Source organism: Amia ocellicauda, chromosome 20 (genome assembly GCF_036373705.1).
Source record: "Amia ocellicauda isolate fAmiCal2 chromosome 20, fAmiCal2.hap1, whole genome shotgun sequence".
NCBI classification, from domain to species: domain Eukaryota; kingdom Metazoa; phylum Chordata; class Actinopteri; order Amiiformes; family Amiidae; genus Amia; species Amia ocellicauda.
The window spans coordinates 2,804,032-2,825,675 of NC_089869.1; the positions used below are offsets into that span (position 1 = coordinate 2,804,032).

Below are 21,644 nucleotides of genomic sequence, written 5' to 3' on the forward strand. Positions count from 1 at the left end.
TAAACAATTTAAATATATTATGGAATTAAAGATTATTAATTAGCACTGTACATAAACATTCATAGTGACATGGAAAGCTATTTTTTTTCCTGTCTCTCTCCACACAAAGCAAATTTCTAGTCTGAGTTCATTTGAAAGAATGACAGAAGACTCTTTAAAATTAGACTCACAGTTTATAATGCAATTAAACCTCCCACCTCAATTTAATTTCAGGCATTTTATTAATTTTACATTAAACAGTCCAACGATTCATAGCATTAAATAATTTAGGAACCAACCCTTCATTATTCATTTAGTAGTACACCCCTGGCACTTTGCATGCCCACACCGCTGTAAATCATCCTTCTAAATAAGTAAGTATGCTTTCTCCAGATCACACATGCAGAGATTATAAGATAGCACTTTCCATTGAAATGGTATTTGGCAACAACACATTGGCTAAGAAATGGCGGGGGAAGTTTAAACCAAGTTACAAGGCCACATAAAAAGTTGTATATATTGTACAAATCAAATGTTCCATTCTTTTGGTTATGGTGATACAAAACATAGAACACTTTTTCCTCTCCCCATTATGTGTTTGAGTACAATTCAAATAAAACATGCTTTAGGGTGCAATGTAACATTGCAGCATGCTTTGTTTAGATGCCAGATATACAATGATTAAACTCTCAAAAGCATCTTCTGTAGAGCCAGTGTTATATATTTTGTGTAAATATGTTTTAATATGTTTACGCAGGTTAGTAATTACTAGATATATTAAGGCATTTTGACATAAGAGCATAGTTAATTTTTTAGGCTTAAACAATCATTAAGGAAGAATGCATAGATATTTTGTAATAAAATCTCCTGTGATTCACCTTGAACTCCAAATCAATATATTTTTGGTTTCATAAAAACATCCTATTTGTATGAAAAAATGTATTGATGTTTCAGGCCTCTCATACACAATTAAGCTAAGAAGGCTTAAAGGAGAAGAACTCAGTACAGCATTACAAATAATCTCTCTAAAACAATTATATATTATGTACTATAGATTGTACGTACGGTTGATATATTTTTCATATAAATGCAAACTTCAAAAAAAGAAATGTAGAAATAATAAATGAATGATGCAGTACATCAGTTTGCACTTACTCAAGGCTTTCTGGTATAAACTCATGGCTAGATAGTACTTATGGTTCTAAAATGTCGGCATCATAAGAAAAAAAGGAAAAATACAAAATGATGGTTTGTCCTGCAGCATCCTCATTGTCCAACGATTGCTAGTAGAAGACGTTTGTAGTCTCCACTTGTGTCTCCTTCTATCATGGTGTACAGGGTCTTTTGATACATCTGCATGAAGCATTGTTTAACCTGCACAAGGTCAATCTGTGAGGTAGACATGACAAAAATCAGAAAACACAAGTAGTTGCACTAAGGATATTATACATACACCTACATACAGTGAGGGAAAAAAGTATTTGTTCCCTGCTGATTTTGTACGTTTGCCCACTGACAAAGAAATGATCTGTCTATAATTTTAATGGTAGGTGTATTTTAACAGTGAGAGACAGAATAACAAAAAAAAAAATCTAGAAAAACGCATTTCAAAAAAGTTATACATTGATTTGCATGTTAATGACGGAAATAAGTATTTGACCCCTTCGACTCAGTACTTGGTGGCAAAACCCTTGTTGGCAATCACAGAGGTCAGACGATTCTTGTAGTTGGCCACCAGGTTTGCACACATCTCAGGAGGGATTTTGTCCCACTCCTCTTTGCAGATCCTCTCCAAGTCATTAAGGTTTCGAGGCTGACGTTTGGCAACTCGAACCTTCAGCTCCCTCCACAGATTTTCTATGGGAATAAGGTCTGGAGACTGGCTAGACCACTCCAGGACCTTAATGTGCTTCTTCTTGAGCCACTCCTTTGTTGCCTTGGCTGTGTGTTTTGGGTCATTGTCATGCAGGAATACCCATCCACGACCCATTTTCAAGGAGGTTCTCACCCAAGATTTGATGGTACATGGCCCCGTCCATCGTCCCTTTGATACGGTGCAGTTGTCCTGTCCCCTTAGCAGAAAAACACCCCCAAAGCATAATGTTTCCACCTCCATGTTTGACGGTGGGGATGGTGTTCTTGGGGTCATTCCTCCTCCTCCAAACACGGCAAGATGAGTTGATGCCAAAGAGCTCGATTTTGGTCTCATCTGACCACAACACTTTCACCCAGTTCTCCTCTGAATCATTCAGATGTACAGGCCCATCTGAAGTTTGCCAATGAACATGTGCTTTCTTGAGCAGGGGGACCTTGCGGGCGCTGCAGGATTTCAGTCCTTCACGGCGTAGTGCGTTACCAATTGTTTTCTTGGTGACTATGGTCCCAGCTGCCTTGGGATCATTAACAAGATCCTCCTGTGTAGTTCTGGGCTGATTCCTCACCGTTCTCATGATCATTGAAACTCCACGAGGTGAGATCTTGCATGGAGACCCAGACCAAGGGAGACTGACAGTTATTTTGTGTTTCTTCCATTTGCGAATAATCGCACCAACTGTTGTCACCTTCTCACCAAGCTGCTTGGCGATGGTCTTGTAGCCCACTCCAGCCTTGTGTAGGTCTACAATCTTGTCCCTGACATCCTTGGACTGCTCTTTGGTCTTGGCCATGGTGGAGAGTTTGGAATCTGATTGATTGATTGCTTCTGTGGACAGGTGTCTTTTACACAGGTAACGAGCTGAGATTAGGAGCACTCCCTTTAAGAGAGTGCTCCTAATCTCAGCTCGTTACCTGTATAAAAGACACCTGGGAGCCAGAAATCTTGCTGATTGATAGGGGATCAAATACTTATTTCCCTCATTAACATGCAAATCAATGTATAACTTTTTTGAAATGCGTTATTCTGGATTTTTTGTCTCTCACTGTTAAAATACACCTACCATTAAAATTATAGACTGATTATTTCTTTGTCAGTGGGCAAACTTATAAAATCAGCAGGGGATCAAATACTTTTTTCCCCTCACTGTACATACTGTATTCATCATAATAGACGCGCAATACACAAAGACAAGACCCTTTGCATGCACGTCTATTAAGTTCGAAATCTCCAAATTCAAATTTTCCCAGACATCATGATTTTGGCACATTTATGTATATTTCATCTTTTGAATGTTATGACAGTATTCGGCCATTGTACACGTACAGTCATCCTTGACCTTGTTATACTGTAATATCTATCAATGGTGACCACATTTGAGTTCATTTCTCCAAAACCGCTTATTTTAACCAATAGCTCTTTAACAGCTGTGGTTATTGTGAATAAAAGCAGCTGTGAATAAAGTTTTATTCATGAACATCAAATCCAACATTTATATAGCACAAATGGAGTATTTAAACGGAAATATGAACATAAAGCATTAAAAAGACTGATATAAATAAAGCACTTTTTTTGTAAACGCATACAGTGCACAATCAAAACAAATACACTAAAATATTTTTTAATGTTTCCTTGCTAATCCCATTGTAAAAACAACAGCAGCTGCCTTTATTGCAAATGCGACAAATCTATAAATAAGAGATACAATGGTATCGGTTTTGAAAATCCACTATCAGTCGACCTCTACTTCGATAGTTTAGATAGTCACCTTGTTTCGCAGTGCAAAAGGAAGGAATGTAGTGGTTAATATAACGCGCTACATTTTTAACAAACTAATACGTAAACAACTAATATATTACTGTTTATCAGTAATGATCCTAACACTATGTGCGCACACACTATACAATTTTTTTTATAAGTAATGTTTTTTTGTAATCTGGCAAAATAAATTAATTTCAGAAGTCTGCTCATTTTTTCCATGGTTGATCCAATATTCAGAGTAATACTCCCAATTTGAATCCTTATAATCCTTTTAACTGACAGTAATACAGTATTAGCTTATGCTTTCTCCCTCTCTCAATAAACCACTGCTGAATTATTTACATAAATCTGGGCTTTATTTGCCCATGCCCTTAGTGCTGTGCCATAGAGACAGTCATATCATTGAACTCTTGCATCTTATATTAAAACGTAGGTGTATTGTTGCATGATTAATACAGCTATGTAAGTGTGTAGATGGGAACAGCACTTATTTTTCAGAAGTTTTAAGTTCCACCCCATCCAACAAAATTGTTTTGCAACATTTTTATATGATGGAAATTTAGTGTATATTTACCTCACTGCGAGATACAACGATCCTCGTAAGAGTGGAGTCATCGGTGCCAGCTCCTTTCATGGATTTGTACAGCCGCTCAGCAAAGAAGGATGGTCTGTTCAGGGCACACTGCACTAAAAGGAGAAAAATACACATTAATCAAACATATAGCTACCAATGCATGTTTGACTTCTGAAAATAAAATACATAAAAATAACAATAATATGAAAATGTTTTATGAACCCAAATTTCAAATGTACTTAAATGTTTCATTTTCTTACCTATTGCTATCAAGCCATCTTCAATGTAGCCACTGAACTCTCTTTTGATGGCAGTTATCAGGTCACGCTTACTTATCTGAAAAACAAACGGATATTAACAGCATATTCAAAACTAAATAACGGGTGAATGTGCAAGTACCTGACAAATATGAACATACAGGACACTGGATACAGGATACTGTACCAAATTAATGAAGAATATCATTATGATTAGATTTCTACTAGATCTAGCTAATACACAAGCAGCACTGCTTAAAGGCAACATATATGTTCTGAACATTAGGTCTGGACTGCTAGTATTAACAATATTGACCAAATCATACACAGAGGAAGCCACCAGACGTTTCCTGGCTTACTTCAAGTGCATCCATTCCCTCAAAATATATATGCTCTAACATTTCTACAATACTTTTATTACCGTGCTTGGTGCCTTTTTCTTGTTTTACTCCGATACATCTCTCTACCTGAATAGTTTGTTAAACTTACTGCATTTTTACAGGACTAGAGAAACATTAAAGACAATTTTCTGTAGTCCTACCAACAGAGATACCTGAACATATTTTATGCATGACATGTATTAGCCTATACAGTACATGTTGATGTTTACTATTCATAATTAAATGTTGTGTATTGGAACAACAAAAAATCTATAGAAATGCAATAAGTACAGTTGTTAATGCCAGTATTTATTCTATGAAAAATGTAAATATATAAAACTATATTTTACCTACTTTTCATGGTTTCACCATGAAGATATTAAATCCGATCGCTGCTTCCACAACATTTCTAACCTTTTTCTCACGGCTTTTTATTTATAATAATTTGAACCTGCCAAAGGCTCTCTGGACTGTCATTCATCTTAGTCTCACCTTAAATGGTAAATGACCCAATCAGTGAAGTGGAAAACAACTATTTTACAACATAACTGCTCCAGAGGGCAGAATGTATATGACGCTTCTGATTGGTTAGTTTCCTTTAGAAGTAATGACATATATAACACAACCTTAGTTTTGAAAGGTTAGTAAACTTGAGATGGCGCCGCTCCCCCACGTCATGCCGCTTGTTGCGGTTGCACGCACTTGCTCAATGGGCGAGCCGGCACTGGTAAAATAGGTAAGCATTTGCGCCATTATGACAGAAAACTGCCACACATTTTAATTTTTGCCATGCATGCATACTTGCTTACCACTTATGTTAACCCCTGCCTATAATATGCTATAATACCAAAACCTGTACTTTATAAATTGTTCTAAAGCAATGTCATAAAAAAATAAACTGGAAGCACATACCCTGGCATAAGCCTCAATAGTGGCCTTAAGCTGAGGGAAGCTGCGGGTTGCAAGCACCATGTTGAAGGAGGACTCATCTGTGCCCAGCTTGCCCTCTCCTGCCTGGAATAGGCGCTGAGCATCTTCCTGGGCTTTCTGTAGGTCCACAGTCTGATTTTCATCTCTGTTTCCCTGGAGGCACAACACCAGTTTGACAATGTAATCAGTACTCAATTGACAGCAAAGTAATATGAACCATTTCTAGATTAGTTTAGCTAAGATTCAATTGGCTGAGGTGCTGAGCAGGTGTTTGAAAAGGCAAGTCAAGGCTCCAGTTTACAAGGTTCTCATACTGAATACATATATATATATATATTTATTTTTAAAGATGGGCAGAACCAAGGAAAATCTACATTTTAAAAGCCTGAGAAATAACATATACATTTGAAAATGTGGGTTGACACTTATAGAAAAATAACTTTGTGAGCTTATAATTAACAGTGTAACAACATAAGGATATCTTTAATTTTATAAAGGAGAGAAGTCTTATTTTGATTATGTTCTCAGACTGCTCAACCCTGAGCTTGTCTTTAATCCATGTTTAGGCATACAAGCAATAATAAGGATGTTTGAGTATCTGAACATTTGGTCAGCACTGAGATAAAACAGTATATTAAATATCAGAATTACTGAGTGCTGAATATTTAAGCACATAACTGTAGACGATGGCAAGATGTCAATCATAATTTAATTAATCTTTCTGTCACTGTAGTAACTGTTCACTCAATTAATATTTTGATTAATTATCAAATTTAAACAATTGAAGTAGCAGTTGAGTAGATCTGAGCATAAGTAGATGTGGAGAGTGTAAAAACTTTAAACATCACCAGAGGCTCAAAAATAACAGATATGGCTCTCCAAGGGTGACTTATAAATGTGTGCCTTGAGAGTTACAGAAGACCAGAACACTGTTTGGAGCCCTGCTTCACAGTCTAATGCACAAAGAATAAAAAGCAAACGCAAAAACACTAAAACATTTGAGTTTATCATGTAAAAACAACAAGTCAATTTTAAACAATTAAGAGTTAATTTCCAGAAAGTACCACCTTGCACTTCCAATGACATGTATCGATTTATGTCCTCAAGTCCCATGCAGCAATTGGTTACCTGACACATGGAGACGAGCAGCCTTTCAAAGTGCCCACTGGTATCCTTACGGATGTCTTTCTCTAGATCTCGACCAAACTCTGTTTTGTAGCAGCTGACAATTTCCCGGATCTGCCGATTGTCTCTGGTGCACATAATCTCTATCAGGACCCTCTCTTGAGTCCCAGCCCCCTGCAAGAAAACAGCAGTGCAAGTTCACCAGAACAGACCTCCAGCTTAAAATTTTAAATAATAATACTCAAATTTACAAAAAATGTACAATTAAAAATACATTAAATGGAAAGAAGTAATTCCTTTTAATGTGTTAACTGTTGATTTCAAGGTTTAATTACAGGATTAGAGGTTTACAATGCAGAGATCTTTAACCAACAAAAGCTGCTACTAGAAAACACATGAAGGACCCAGTTCATAATTGATTGCAGAATCAAATAGAAACTGTGGAATTCCCTACCATTTTACAGTACTATCACTGTACATTATCCACAGGGGTATTTTATACATTAAAACAGTAAATTGGAAAAGAATAATAAATAATAATAATAATAATAAAAGAACACCAGGTAAACAATCCAGCATCCATCAAAAAAATTACGATTTTAAAGAATACAACTGAAAAAAAAAAAAAAGAGTAATAAAATATGAAGTTCTTAACTTTTGATGTTTTAAAAAAAGAAAGGGACTTTGAAATCAAGTTAATAATAAGAGGTGGCGTATAACTGTTTACACATTGTGTTGAAATGTTCCATGTTGCTAAGTCTCCTTTTGTTCAGTAACGCCTTTTTATGATTCATGCCTTTTCTGGCAAGTATCCAATACAAACTAAGACAGGGCATGTCCAAGATAGAAGATCAATAATTGTTTTCTTCAACTATAAAAAAAAAACATTGCTCCATAAGAACAGTAAAAAATGTGAATTCTCCATTTGTGGGATATATATCACTACCACCATCATCAACCACCCTTATTGATCTACTGCCAAGACCTCCCCAAGATTTTTAACAACCGTTTTGATGCACCCATTCTTTTCCCAGTCACACCAGAAAATATTCTTATTTCATCTTCCCATATTTTATGTGGTCGTCTTCTAGCTCTTTTTGCATCACTTGTAAACTGTTCTATGGCTTCTTTTGTCCACTTTTGGCATGTTCACTCATATCTTATATGGTATCACATACTTCAGGTTTTTTTTCAGATCCATTTATTTGATTTTCTGTCTTTGTTATTCCAAGCATCCATGCATCTTGTCCAGTTTCTGTATTATTTTTGGGTTTCAGAGTCAAAAGTGAGCACTGGTAGTATGCATTTATCAAATATTTCCCTTTTCAAAACAACTGGTAGATTTCCTTTCAGTAGCATGCCATTCTGTACTATATCCCCTTTTTACACTTCTTTTGATTTCTTCCAAAAGATCTTCTGCGGCGATTGCTGTCCAAGCCATTACATTATGTTGATAGTTATTTTGTACGAGAATACTCAATTTGTTTTTGTAGTTAACTTTTGTAGTTACGTGGTCTAGTCTTCCATTAATCAGAAGTGCCATTTGATATTGTTATGTACAACAGTTGCAATTTCATGATAAATATGTTCATGTTAGTCAGAGTGCCATTTTTTTCTAGTCCTTTTAATGTACATGCTGATATATGTAATTCATGCATGGATAGCCCAGTAAGTGACAATAATCAGTGATTATGTATTCCTGTTTATTGCATGCTCTTACTTCAAATACAAATTCTTGTTTATTCATTACTTGAATCTGTTCCCATTATATGAGCACCAATAACCTTGCACCCAAAAAAAAAAAAAAAAAAAAACGGAAATAGGTGGGTGCGCTTCTATTAGGGATGCTCTTTTATTAGATTTAATATGATAGTTTAACATGTCTTTTCAAATACTTTTCAGATTTTTAGTAGAAATCGTCCTTTATGTGCTTGACAGCAGAAAGAATATGGAATGATTAATTAAATAAACAATTGCTCAAGACACTGTATGAATTATGTGACATGCTGTGTATTTATCACTATATAAAGTCACCCACAACTTGCTGAAAACACACTAGTGTTTTCTAGTTTGGATAACATGAAGCAAGTTAACTTTCTCTAGCTTTTCAAAATCAGGATAGAATCCTGATCCTGCTCAGGAAGATTGGATCCATTAAGTACAACTAGTCCCAGGTGTTTTACAAAGATGATTATGTCTTCAGCAAATTGTAGGTTGTTCAAGTAAGGTCCATTTATCTTGATCATTTTTTCTTCACAGTCCAAAGTCTTGAAGAAGAGTTTGAGAGATTTTGACTCACTGACATACTGCTTTACAGATCTTAATCTTGTCAGTATCCTGGTGTACTGAGATTATTCATATTACTTTGTTGACTGTGTATTTATTAAGAATATATACGTTTCCTCAATGTTTTGATTTCTTAGAGCCCTGTTGACTAAGTTTGTCAAATGTATATTACACTATTTTTTGTGAAATTAATTAGCAAATCTCTTACCTTCATTGCATGTCTTAAACTCCAAGCATCATAGTACGTAGTTGGCATGAACAATGCAAGGATAACTTCTTCCATGTGCCCACTTAATTCTGATTTTAAGTCTTTGATGAGATCCTGAAAAGTGGAAATATATATAAAAAAATGTTAAATATTCCAGTGATAACCAGTTTTCATTTCCACAATGTCGTAGATCTAGTGGATTCTTTAAAACCAGCAGCACTCATACTCACTTTCCCATACAAAGTCTTGAACATAGTCTTAATCTTCTGACGTTCCTCATTCGTACGACGAGATACAACATCAACGATGGCTTGTTCATCCGTCCCTAACAAAAAAATAAAATAAAAATTACCACAGAAAAAGCTCTTGTATCTGGGAACCATGGGGAATGGGTGGTGCCGGTTAATAAAATAAGCTGGTTATCCGAGAGAGAAGGTCCTTTTATACAGGGCGTGATGCATCAAAGTCTCAAAGATTTTTGTGACGCTGTCAAGTTGCTTTCACACTGAACGTGTTCAAATCATTAGAACGCAAGAAACGGGAAACATGGTATTACTGGAGAAGTCGAGATGGTAGACAAAACTAAGTCCAGACAATGTATACATAATTTACAGAGTGCAGTTAATTCTTATTATATCAAATTGCATCAATATTTATTTTCTTATTTCCTTGTTGCTACTTTCAGATGTAGTAAAAGAAACAACTGAACAGCTTGCAATGTAATTCTCTCTTAAATTAATGGTCAATATACAAACAGTGGGCAGACACCAAGAAAAGTCAGTCTCTGGAAATAAAGACGATAGTCACATTGATGTTAGTTAACAATACTACTACTACTAATAAGAATAATAATAGGCAATTTTTTCATATTAATGGATTATATTTTCTTTATTTTTTCATGAATGCTTCTGGAAGATACCAATGGCAAGCTGGCAGTTGGAATTTGTTTTTTCGTATAGGCCAAGGAGGATATATTGCCAGGTATGACAGATACTGGTTAATACAGCATTATGGATCATAAAGTGGATAACACAGTTTTTAGTGTATATTAAAGGGTAAACTGTGAAAACATTTCCTATAAATCAATGAAAAACCATCAAGTTAAAGAAACAAGAATAATGTTTTCTTCAGAAGCGTCTTCAATGGCATTGACTAATTTAGCTGGTACAACTGAAATCTAAATACCAGGAATCAAGAGCAACACATTTTTCTTCTCATCTCAGTTTCAGCAGGGAGACAGTGACAAGATAAAGATATTTTATTATAATTCATGCACTGTAATCTGTCAAATTATTAATGGTTGCATTACATAGCCTTATCTACAGAAGGTGTGTAGTTTCTTGTAATACGTGTGTCAATTAAACACAAAAGCCTCCTGAACACATTCACACACACACACAAAAAAATAGGTTTTATTCTTATTCATAATGTAAGGCACAGTAATCTTGAGATGTTGTGAATGTTCATCAGTGGAAGCCAAAATACCAAGAAACAAATACAAAATGTCATGCCTAAAAAAAGCTGGCCGCACATCTCACCCCCTAATTAATTCAACTAGCATGGCAACCATCAATAATTATCGAGGTAATTACTTCCCTCACTAACGACATAAAGACGTTTAGATACATTTTTGATAACGTCTATAATTCGATTCACCTCTGTGACGCAGCAGGAACGTGCAGAGAAGTGACAATATGCACGTGGAGAGGTACACGCCCACTAAAACACACTTGTGCCTCAGCTGGCACTGGCTGACTGCCGTCAGCGCCCCAGAGCTGTCTGTAAAACCTGGCCGTGTCAGAATTTCATTTGTTGTGGGAGGAGCAGAGCAATTGTGAGTTTGGTTTGTTTCGTTTTAAAAACAAAGACCGAAAACAACACTATGAGCGATAGAGCCTGATATGGAAAGGACTTTTGTGTCCCATTTTATTCTTTCTGCTTTATGTGATTGGAGACCGCGTAATAAATATACTTTTCTATTAAGAGATATTAAGAACTAAACATGTATAGACAACATTATATTCAGACACGCATTACGTTACTGCAAGAAAACTTTTCCATGTGCAACAATTTGCTATTTATTATTGTAATCATCATCTAGATATGTGCTAGTAGATATGCATTTTAAATAGCACAACTTGACTCCCTTAACTTATTATTCTTACTACAGATTTGTAACTGCAAACACTTTTTGCTGTATTATTTTTAATTTACCAGGGCAAGTTACAGTTGAAACAAAATACACATTTCACAATTAATCATACAGTAACAGCAGCTACAATATAGCAGGTTTAATTTAAAGTGTGCAAGTTTCAGTCATGGCATTTATGGACGCATTTATAAACCAGTCCTTAATATTTAAGAGGGAAACCCAGATCTGCTGTATTTAGTTACTTATTCATTCATTCAACTTGTAAATGGACAACTAAATCGTGCTCGCCTTCATGCTGATTGTCTCTGTGGGGCTGTAATACATCAGACTGCAGATATTAATTTTGTTGAGGAAAAAGGACTGAAAAGGGATTTTACTTAATTTCACTCATGCATATTTTTATGTTGAAAAAGATTTTATCATTATAATTGTTTTGAATGGTCTACCTCAGATTTGTGAAATGATCCACTGTTTGGCAAGTGTTTGTCATGTTCTGACCATAAAGAATAGTTTAAAACCACAATTAACTGCATGGTTTCTTCTCAGGAGCAAAAATCAGCCTTTAAACTTGAAAGAAATAATGATTTGACATTTATCGTGATAATTATCGGTAGACTGATATGACATTTTTTATCGTGATAACATTGTTGGCCGTATCGCCCAGCCCTAGTTGCAACTTACCAAATCCCTTCATGGCTTTGCGGAGGATTGCTGCATCGGCTTCAGCATTGAAGTTGGGTGTAGGTCTGATGGTGCCCTGGTACACTGGCATTCCTACAACAGGCTGAGGCTGAAACAAACAATAAGAATTACTTATAATATAAACAGAACATAGAGAAGTAAAAACAAATTCAGTGAACGGGGATATATAAAAGGGCCATATATACACTCAGGGCTGTCCTGCATGACAACTTAAGAATAATAATAATAAACTGTAAATTTCATACTTGTATAGGTTCAGGAAATAAATATATATTTTTATTTTTTATTTTTTTTTAAACCCAAAGACAAAGCTGATAATGGAAGTTTAATACAGAGCTAAATGATCTTACAAAACATTAATTCTTGAGAATGTGTTGCATTGTTTTACTCACTTGTTTACAAAAGGCATTTTAAAAGGTGGTAATATTCATATTCTCTAGTGGTTTATAAGCAACACAAATTAGAAAAGCAAAGGAATGTATCTTAAGTTTTATAATAAGAACAAGCAATACAACAAATCTGTGATTTTTAAAAAATTATGTTATTGGATAAAGTTTAGAAAAACTTTTCAAATAATGATAAAAACCAAAGACATATTAGTCTTATTCACATAAAAATAATAAGAATACACATTTTTAAATGTCTGTGTATATTAAACACCCACGGAGTGAAAACATGTTACTGGCAATTGAGTTAATAGCTTTACTAATGGTAAGGTACTCAAGCTATTAAACACTTAGATCTACAATGGTTCAGATTGCTTCCAGGAGTAGAGAAAACAGTGTAGGATTAAAAATAAATAAATGCATCAATATTTAGAAAGAAAAACTTTAGGCCTGCTGCATTTCTCCATTGCTCCAGCTTAAACAAACATCACAGCACTCTACCACAATTTGTGGTGGTCACGAATTAATTTCATGCAACATACCTGGTTACATGCAGTTTGACTCTTTGATAGAAAAAGCACAATGTCACATAAGCTAAAAACAAGTATGCCCAGTCTATTGAAAGTCATGTAATATTGGGACCAATATTGGCCACAACTAAGCAAATATGCATACCCTTGCCTTTGTTGTATTAAAGGAAAACCATTTTCTGTTCTTTGACATCATCAGCATGCTAAAACTGGCATATCACTGGGAATAGTTTAAATGGCTGATTTGACTTAATGTATTGTTATTACATGACTTTTGTGATGTCTTCAGGATAATTAGGCTGTGTCTCAGTTAAGAACTGTGATAACACATTGAAGACTATAACATAAAAACATGCTATGTTATGGAAAAAAAGAGAAACCAAAACAAAATGCAGAATGGTGTATAATTTATGGTTTATGAGCCATTTCACCATAAATGATTCTCTGCAAAGCAGAAGAAATCATGCATTCACCTCATCATAAATCCATTCAGCTTCCTCCCAACTATCAAACTCTGTGCCACCGAAACCTGACTTATAAGATCAAAACAAAAACAAAAGATAGCGCATATATTTATATAAACCCATGGAAGAAAATTCAGTCACATTAAAGAACGATTTGAATGCTATAAACCCCGAATAGGAAAAGTTTGATAGATTTGGTAAATCTACAATGTGTATATATTTAAAAAAAGTGATTAATATGCAGCTCTTAAGGATACACAAAAAAAACAATTTTAAATGACAAACAAATTAAAAAAAACTTAAGAATGTATTAGTCAGCAATTACTATATTTGTCTATTGTTTCCCAAAATTAAAAACTTTATTAAAAATACCACCATTTAATTAATTTGGGAATAAAATAGTCAGCTCTGTATTGTTTATACAGGGTTCCCAGGCAAATCAGTAGACTTTTGCATAATTTTTTAATAATTTTTTTCAACAAAAGTGATTTCCACTTTAAGTACTATTATTAGTCAATATAATTTCCTGCTGTATACAAATGATTTTTAGCACCTTTAAATGATGCATGCAACTATGTATGGTGAGCTGAAACATTGCTTAATCACATTTCTCTGTGAGATAAAAGCTGTGTGTTGATGAGCAGCACTTCACCTGACTTTTCAGATTTTTTTTCTCTGTAAGCATTTGATTTTGTCGGGAGGGTAAAATCATGCTTTTCCTCAGCTTTCTTTGCAGATGACCTTTCTACTGCTCTCAGCCTCCTCCTTCTACTTCTCCACCTCTATGATCTCTTCATGGAGTGGCTTACATTTCCTGTCCTTCTAGTCAGCAAGCTGTACCTTTCTCTTGTCTTCTAGGTACTGTACCTCATTCTTGACTCACTTTTTTGAAACTCCAGCACTCATGTGTTTAACATCACACTATATGATTGGCTTACATAAGGAGTTTGGTCTTATAAGATATTTGAAGAGTAAACTTTGCATTGCTAAGCATTATGCATTGAGGACTGTTCGTGCTGGCAGAATAAAGCAGCTCGTAGAAAGCCAACAGCACAAGAAACTCAACGCAAAGTGAGCTTTGGGATAAACCGTGTATATCAGTAACTTTTGTAGAACTACTTTGTGGTGTTGCATTAAACTTTAATTTGTAGTTGTTTGTTGTTTTCTCCATAGAATAAAACCCAATTTATTATTTATTTATTTTTACACTTAATTTTACCCTGTTTTAGTGCTTGTTTGTTGTTGTTGTTTTTTTTTTTTTATGTCAAAGTCAAAGACCAGTTTAGCAAATACCCTTATGAAAAAGGTTTAGGTTTAGCAGAAATATGTCAGAAAGATTTCAGTTCCATTGCAGCAACCCAAAAAGGTTGCAAGAACGGATCTACCTAGGTAACTCCAAGGTAGCAGGTACAAGTTAACAAATGATTCAGGTATATGTTAGAAGGAAGGTAGCAGAAACAGACCTGGGCCTGGACATATGTACATTAGGAAACAATTAAGTGCCAGCATTAATCCTTAATTCTTGAGATCAACAATTCAATTTGTGATTGTAAATGTGATGATTTCAGCAATTTAAATAATTGAATTGTCACAAGTCATTTTACTGCATTTAAGAAAATGCATTATAAAATAAAGCAAATACCTATGTTTAGCTATAATATGCATGTAATTTTAACCTTAGCCTACTGATCTTCAAATCTCTTTTGAATACCACTTGATTTACATGTATATCAATTGATAATACATTTATATTATCAATTGATATAGTTTTATGAATGTCTACTGTACAAACTATTCCTATATTTTACATTTACAATTAAAATCAGTTGCATACTGTTGTATTAAATCTGCTTAAATCCCTTAGGTGGATCACAGTGTTCAATATAGTGATAATTCATCCATAAAGTTTTCAAACCTGAAATTGAATGTAATGGAATGTCCATTTGTTTTTTGTCAGAAAGAAAATCTAAAAATGCATTCATTGAACAGTACCAGTCATGTTCAATCTTTCTACTCCTTTAGTTCAATTTGTTTCAGGCTGAGGAGTAAAAAGCATAATTAAAATGAATTAGCTTACAGAAATACTCGTAATTCTTAAAAGGGTACACCTGGCCCATATCATTTACTGTATTCTGATCACAGCAAAATATCCAATACTTTATCCAAAGAAATAAGGATAAGAAGCATATTCTGTATTTGGTTCAATACATTCATTTTATTTGTAATAATAAACAGTATGTGCTAGGCGACTTTGTACTAGGCAAATGACTGATTGTGAAAGATTTATAACCGTGTTGTATGCTGAAACACATGATTTTCTACATATCATATATTATCATTAATTCTTTTATTAGCAGATTTGCTCCTGATATAGCTCTCATATGCCTGTCCTGACCAGCTCAACAAGTTTCTAACTTTCCTTTGGAATTCAATCTTGATCACGTTGCAAAACCAAGTCTCTGGATCAATGCCTTGATCAGTCACCTGTTTGATCATAAATGCTAATTCTGTTGTATTAGGTGTAGGGCACTATAGTGTTTGAAAAGCTAATTTTCTGCATTCTGCATGTATGCAGCTATAATGGACAGAAACACATTTCAAAGCACTTTCATGTGAAAATAGCATAAAACTTGAATTGAACAATTGGTTATTTATGATTTATAATTGTATAAGTCTGCTTAGATATGTGCATAACTATTTATACACCAGTTTACACAGTTTATTGTGTACAGTTAATTTGTTTTTTCAATATTATGTATGTGCAAGAATTGAAAAAAATAAGAAAAATTATAAATGCAGCCTTTCTGTTCTGAAACTTATTTGAGATATTCATATGTAAAACGTTTTAACCAACTCTTCGTTTATCATTTTCGCCATACAGCAGTTTTATAAAGGAGCCACACATTCTGCGGGTGCGGTAATTGTATGTAGTACGAAATGTCAGTGGTTCTAGTGTTAAATAGCTTGTTCTAAAACGATTATGTAGACCAACCTAATAAGTGGTTCAAAACAGTTAATTAATATTCAAGAACCTTTGATTTTATTTTAAAATGTTAATATGCAATGGGGAAACACAAAGCCATGTTTACATCCAAGCATTTTTACGAGCATTATCTAATTAGAAAAGCTGGATTGAAACTACAAAATTCGACAAAACTTACAATAACGCTAAAATGGTTTTACACTCAATTGAGGTGTTTTTTTTTCTTTTGTAGATTAAAAATTAAAGCGACAAATAGGCGATGGAAATGCATTTGTCCAATAAATAATAATCCTTATTTTTTTGGTAAGGGTAGCCACAAATACTGTGAATTCATTGGCTGAATTGTCAGAATCTATTCAGGATGACATACATTTGTAGTACCAGAACGCAACCAATGACCTTGTAATCTTGAGAATCTGTGCAGATTTACAGAGTACAAACAAAAATAAACATTTTAACAGGATTTAATATATGTTTACTATGGACAATGAAACTGTTAATAACGGAGTGTACATTATATCCCAGGTATGTTGTAAATGTGTTTTACTTTATATATATTTTTCCATGACTATCTTTTCATAATTTTCCATTACTTTTCCAGGATTTTCCATGACCGTGGGAACCCTGTTTATAGTACACAGTGAAAATATGATTTAAAATGTAATATTTTCTTCTTCATTTTGTATAAAAATAGTCCATATTCAAATTTAAAACTGTCACCCTCATTACTGAATTGAGAAAGGATACACACAACTGTCAGTTGTTTGTGGACACAACAATGATTAGAAGGTCAGAGCTACTGTTGCTTATTGCTTACCTGTCCAGGGGAGGGGCCTGGGTGCTGACCAGGAAATGGTCCACTTGGAAATCCACCTATAATGATACAAAATACAAGATGTGTGTCAGAAGAGTCACCACAGACTGCCTGAGCTTTTAACAATTGTATAACTTATCGCATATCATATAACATCATTTCCAGAGAAATTGAATCTCTTTCCTGAGCTTTCTTTGAGGTTATGTGGACAAAGCATTTCAACATTTAATTGGGTCAGATTTATTTATTTATTTATTATTATTTTTTTGTATGGCTCCCTTCCCTTCTCTGTGGCAAGTACAAGACTCATGTGACAGGGACTTTTCTATAGTTCTATTTAATGTGGTTAGCTTGAAATTAAAAACAAAAAAGTAGAGCATGGTACAGGGACTTATAACACAATGTGAATTACTATCATCATTCACACAAAACGGAAAATATTTACAAAACCACTCAAGCAACTTCTTACATATTTTGTAGAACACATACATAACACTCATAACAGCATTGAATTCCAATATTTGGAATGAGACGGGAATCTCAGTTGAAATCATGACTCCCGCAGTTGAGTGCTGCCATGCAAATGCTTTTCTATTAATAGCACTCAAATAACACAGTGAAGTTCTCAAGAAGTGCATAGACCATTCAAAAACATATAAATGGCCATGGTTGAAGAGTAAAAATACACCATAAATCTAAATCTTCCTCATAATATTGAGAGAAGAAAAAATAATTTTACCTAAATGTGCCTTGATTGACTGCATATCTTTTAAGCTGTGGTGAAAATAAATGCCTTCAATCATGTGTGTGTCAAGAATACAGAATGAACAGAAAGAAGGGAACATGATTGGAAACCATACCTGGCTGAGGGACTTGTCCTCCCCCATAGTTCTGGTTTGAAGGCTGCTGGTATCCACCGTAGCCTGGCCCTCCAGCTGGAGCACCAAACCCGGGGCCTCCTGAAGGAACTCCGAAACCTGGGGCTCCTGGAGGAGCTCCATACCCCGGTGCTCCTGGCACTGTGAAACACCAGGGAATGTTAAGTCACCCTTAATACAATTGGAAACATTTGTATTTGGCCAATGTCAAAGTACATCTGACATTAAATACACATGAGGATTTTCATCTTCATATTATATAAAACAAGAAAACAACATTCAGAATGTGATAACTATGGGCAGAAACTCACACTAGAACATGCAGCTGTGGATCTACACCTAAAATGTTGTAGCAGCTACTGAAAAAAAAGGTGCTGAGTGCTAAGCAGACCAACAGCTGTTTCATAGACCTTGATTAACACTATTCATGGACTACTCTACCTAAAATAGCACTGGATAGTCGAAGACTAGTGCTAATCTGGGTCTGTGAACAAGCCCCCTACCCGTTTTGTTTTCCAGGAATGCACTGACAGCTATAATTAAGAAAGCCGTTTACAGACTGTTCCTCAATATTGTGAAACAGAGAACTAATGTAATTATTGTTGTTGGTTGAAAGAGACTGAACAAGTTATGCTTTCAAAATGCTCTTTCTTGGGTGAACACTTTTTATGCTTCTTTATGCAAGATGATGCTTAAAATTATGTTTTAGAGTATTAAACACTCTTTAAAAGGGCTTGGAATCCCTTTTAATGTCAATCCCTGAAGGAAAACATTTTCGAATTCTGCTGCAAGAGACTTTTTTTATATTGAAATACTTGTATAGCCTCGTAGGGCTAATCAGAAACCACAAAATACCAAAATATAGGCCCTACACAATCTGTTCAGATTAATTGACAATTTATGTTGATACTTTTAGGACTACTTCATGAAGCTCAATGCTGTACCTCCAGGGTAAGAGGGGTATCCTCCAGCTTGGGGTTGCTGGGGGTATCCTCCAGCTTGGGGTTGCTGGGGGTATCCTCCAGCTTGGGGTTGCTGGGGGTATCCCCCTGGGGCTGGGTACCCTCCCGGGCCCTGTGCTGGTGGGTATCCACCGGCTCCTGGGTATCCTCCTGCTGCAGGACCCTGAGGATAGGCCCCTCCACCACCCATGGGGGGGAAAGTGGCTCCGGGGCCACCAGGATATGCTCCAGCAGGTGGATAGGCAGATTCTCCACCCTGAGGCTAGAGAAGACCATACAACTGGTAAGGACTAATTTACTAGTTACAAAAGCTCAAAAAGAAGATATAGGAGAGGGGGACATTTTGTATTTTTCTGTCTCCTATTACAGTAAAAAGAATACTGCTTAAAGGTAGGGTATGCAATCTTTTCCAGACGCATTTTTTGTTATACTGGTTGAAAGTCTCTTCACATCCTGATAGCAATCAATAAATTTAATTGTTCTAAATGTACAAAAATATATATCTTCTGTGGAAGGGACAGGAGTAAAAAATTATCGACCAATCATTGCATTCGGTCCGAATGTAATGATAGGATGTCCTTCCTGTCTGTCAATCTATATTTGCATACCGCCGCGCAATTTGCTCGCGCAGACAATTAAACGTCATCAGCGCGGGAACCTTGACGCTCTGCAGAGAATTTTAAAAACATAATAACCGTAAATAAGTTGTTTACGTTCGTTATTATTGTAATGTCTAACCTATGAATGAGACATGCGGTAATCTGAAACTGTTGCGATCGATTCCACCCACAAGTCTCTCCTCCTTGCGCTGAGGCTCTGCTCTGTGTGTGCGCGCATGTGTGATAGAGGGGGCGTGGCTTTGGATACGTCTCTGAAGCGAGGCGGGCTCTATGCTTTCAAAACAAGCTTGCTAACGGCTGGCTTCTCAGGATTGCATACCCTAGCTTTAAGTAACGAATTCCCATTCAAGTACCCTTTTTTAAACTTGTAAGGTAAAAAAAAATCAAATCAACAAACACCATACTACAATATGAGAACTATAAAGTTGAGGTAGCACATAAGGATAACTCACAGGGTATCCAGGATAGGCAGGAGGGTAACCCGAGGGAGGATAACCCGGATATGACATTCTGAAAGAAAAGACAGCAAGCTGGCTCGTTATTTTACAGTTCAGTCAATTACTGCGTGTGTAACATGTTCCATCTCCGCAACACAAAGACAACAACAACAAAAAAAACGACATAAATTTAGATTAAAATACAAATATTCGGAGTGATAATTATATGCAAATACCATCTATTTGCAAAATAAATACAAAAAAAAAGATTTCACAGCATCACAATGGCTTCTTCCAACTAAAAATATACAGACAAACAAATGAAAGCTAGTATCAGTCGTTGCGGTTTCGTTATATGAGTTAGATCAAATACAACAACCGAAAGATCACCGTTTACCTAGTCTCAACGAATTAAGGAAAATGAAGATACCATGACCGTAAAGGTTTTATCTAGACACAAGCGGCCAAATAAAATCCGACACATCTTGTTGGATCTGCCAACATATTTGTTTACATTTTGGGTGTGGCAATGATACTGTACAAGTTACACAAGTGTAGTTAAATGACTGTAAGTTAAAAGCAACGACCCCTTACATGATGATAATAATAATATTAATAATAATAATAATTATTATTATTATTCACTGCTATGTTAGTAAGGCCTAGCTACCAAAGACTTTCTCCCGCAGAATATACCTTACGCAGAGGAGAAGTTAAACAAAATGGCTTTAAACCCGCCCCCAGCTTTCCAACACGGAAGGAACTGGACTGAAGTAAAGCTGTTGCCTTCAGTACTCTAGTAAGTAACACAATAATTTCTATACAAATGAAATGACACTAATCCCTAAATGACTTATCTATATGAAGCTCATTTCACTTACTCTGGTTTGTAATGTGTTTCTTTTGTGCGTCTTCTTCAAAGCTGTGCCTGCTCCTGGTTACCCACTGTGCCGTCAATATGGAACCCGCAATGTTTTCAAGCAAGCCGTGCAGTGAATTTTTTTTCTGTGCAGTGAATTTACGGGACTTGAATCGTCAGGGCATGACGTATGTAGGTAGGGGCGGGACTGAGGTCGCCTTCTTGTAGCGCAGATTTCCGCAGTTCTGCGCAGATATGTAGAATCCCCTGATTCCATTGGTGGAGCAGCGCTGAACTGCGGAAAGTTACCTACCTCTAACGCATAGTGCTGCATAGAAGATTGTCGCTTACATTTCTTTCAAAAAAGGAATACCTTAATAGCAAGAAACACCTGCCAGTGCATATACACGTATAAGCTACAGAAGTAAAATACCGATTTTGTTCTTGTATTTTCCTAACATGTATTCGTTGTTTAACACTCCAC

At 35.5% G+C, this 21,644-nt stretch overlaps 1 protein-coding gene across 1 annotated transcript; it reads right to left on the reverse strand.

Moving 5' to 3' along the window:
- Positions 1-153: 153 nt before the first annotated feature.
- Positions 154-21,321, reverse strand: LOC136716244 (annexin A7). Its single transcript, XM_066693834.1, has 13 exons — positions 21,183-21,321; positions 20,317-20,374; positions 19,227-19,506; positions 18,265-18,423; positions 17,408-17,463; positions 12,207-12,315; positions 9,604-9,698; positions 9,374-9,487; positions 6,883-7,053; positions 5,737-5,907; positions 4,448-4,523; positions 4,188-4,300; positions 154-1,368 (listed from the first exon to the last, which is right to left on the reverse strand). Exons 2-13 carry the CDS (start codon positions 20,371-20,373, stop codon positions 1,246-1,248), a joined length of 1,524 nt encoding a protein of 507 aa, XP_066549931.1. The 5' UTR covers position 20,374; positions 21,183-21,321; the 3' UTR covers positions 154-1,245.
- Between the last annotated feature and the right edge of the window lie 323 nt (positions 21,322-21,644).

Bases quoted from the DNA above. Each gene is read 5' to 3' on its own strand.
- LOC136716244 (XM_066693834.1), bottom strand. From the start codon at position 20,373: ATGTCATATCCGGGTTATCCTCCCTCGGGTTACCCTCCTGCCTATCCT. The intron at 19,507-20,316 runs GTGAGTTATCCT...GGTCTTCTCTAG, and splicing joins CTGCCTATCCTGGATACCCT to CCTCAGGGTGGAGAATCTGC. The intron at 5,908-6,882 runs GTAACCAATTGC...TTGTGCCTCCAG, and splicing joins TGCTCGTCTCCATGTGTCAG to GGAAACAGAGATGAAAATCA.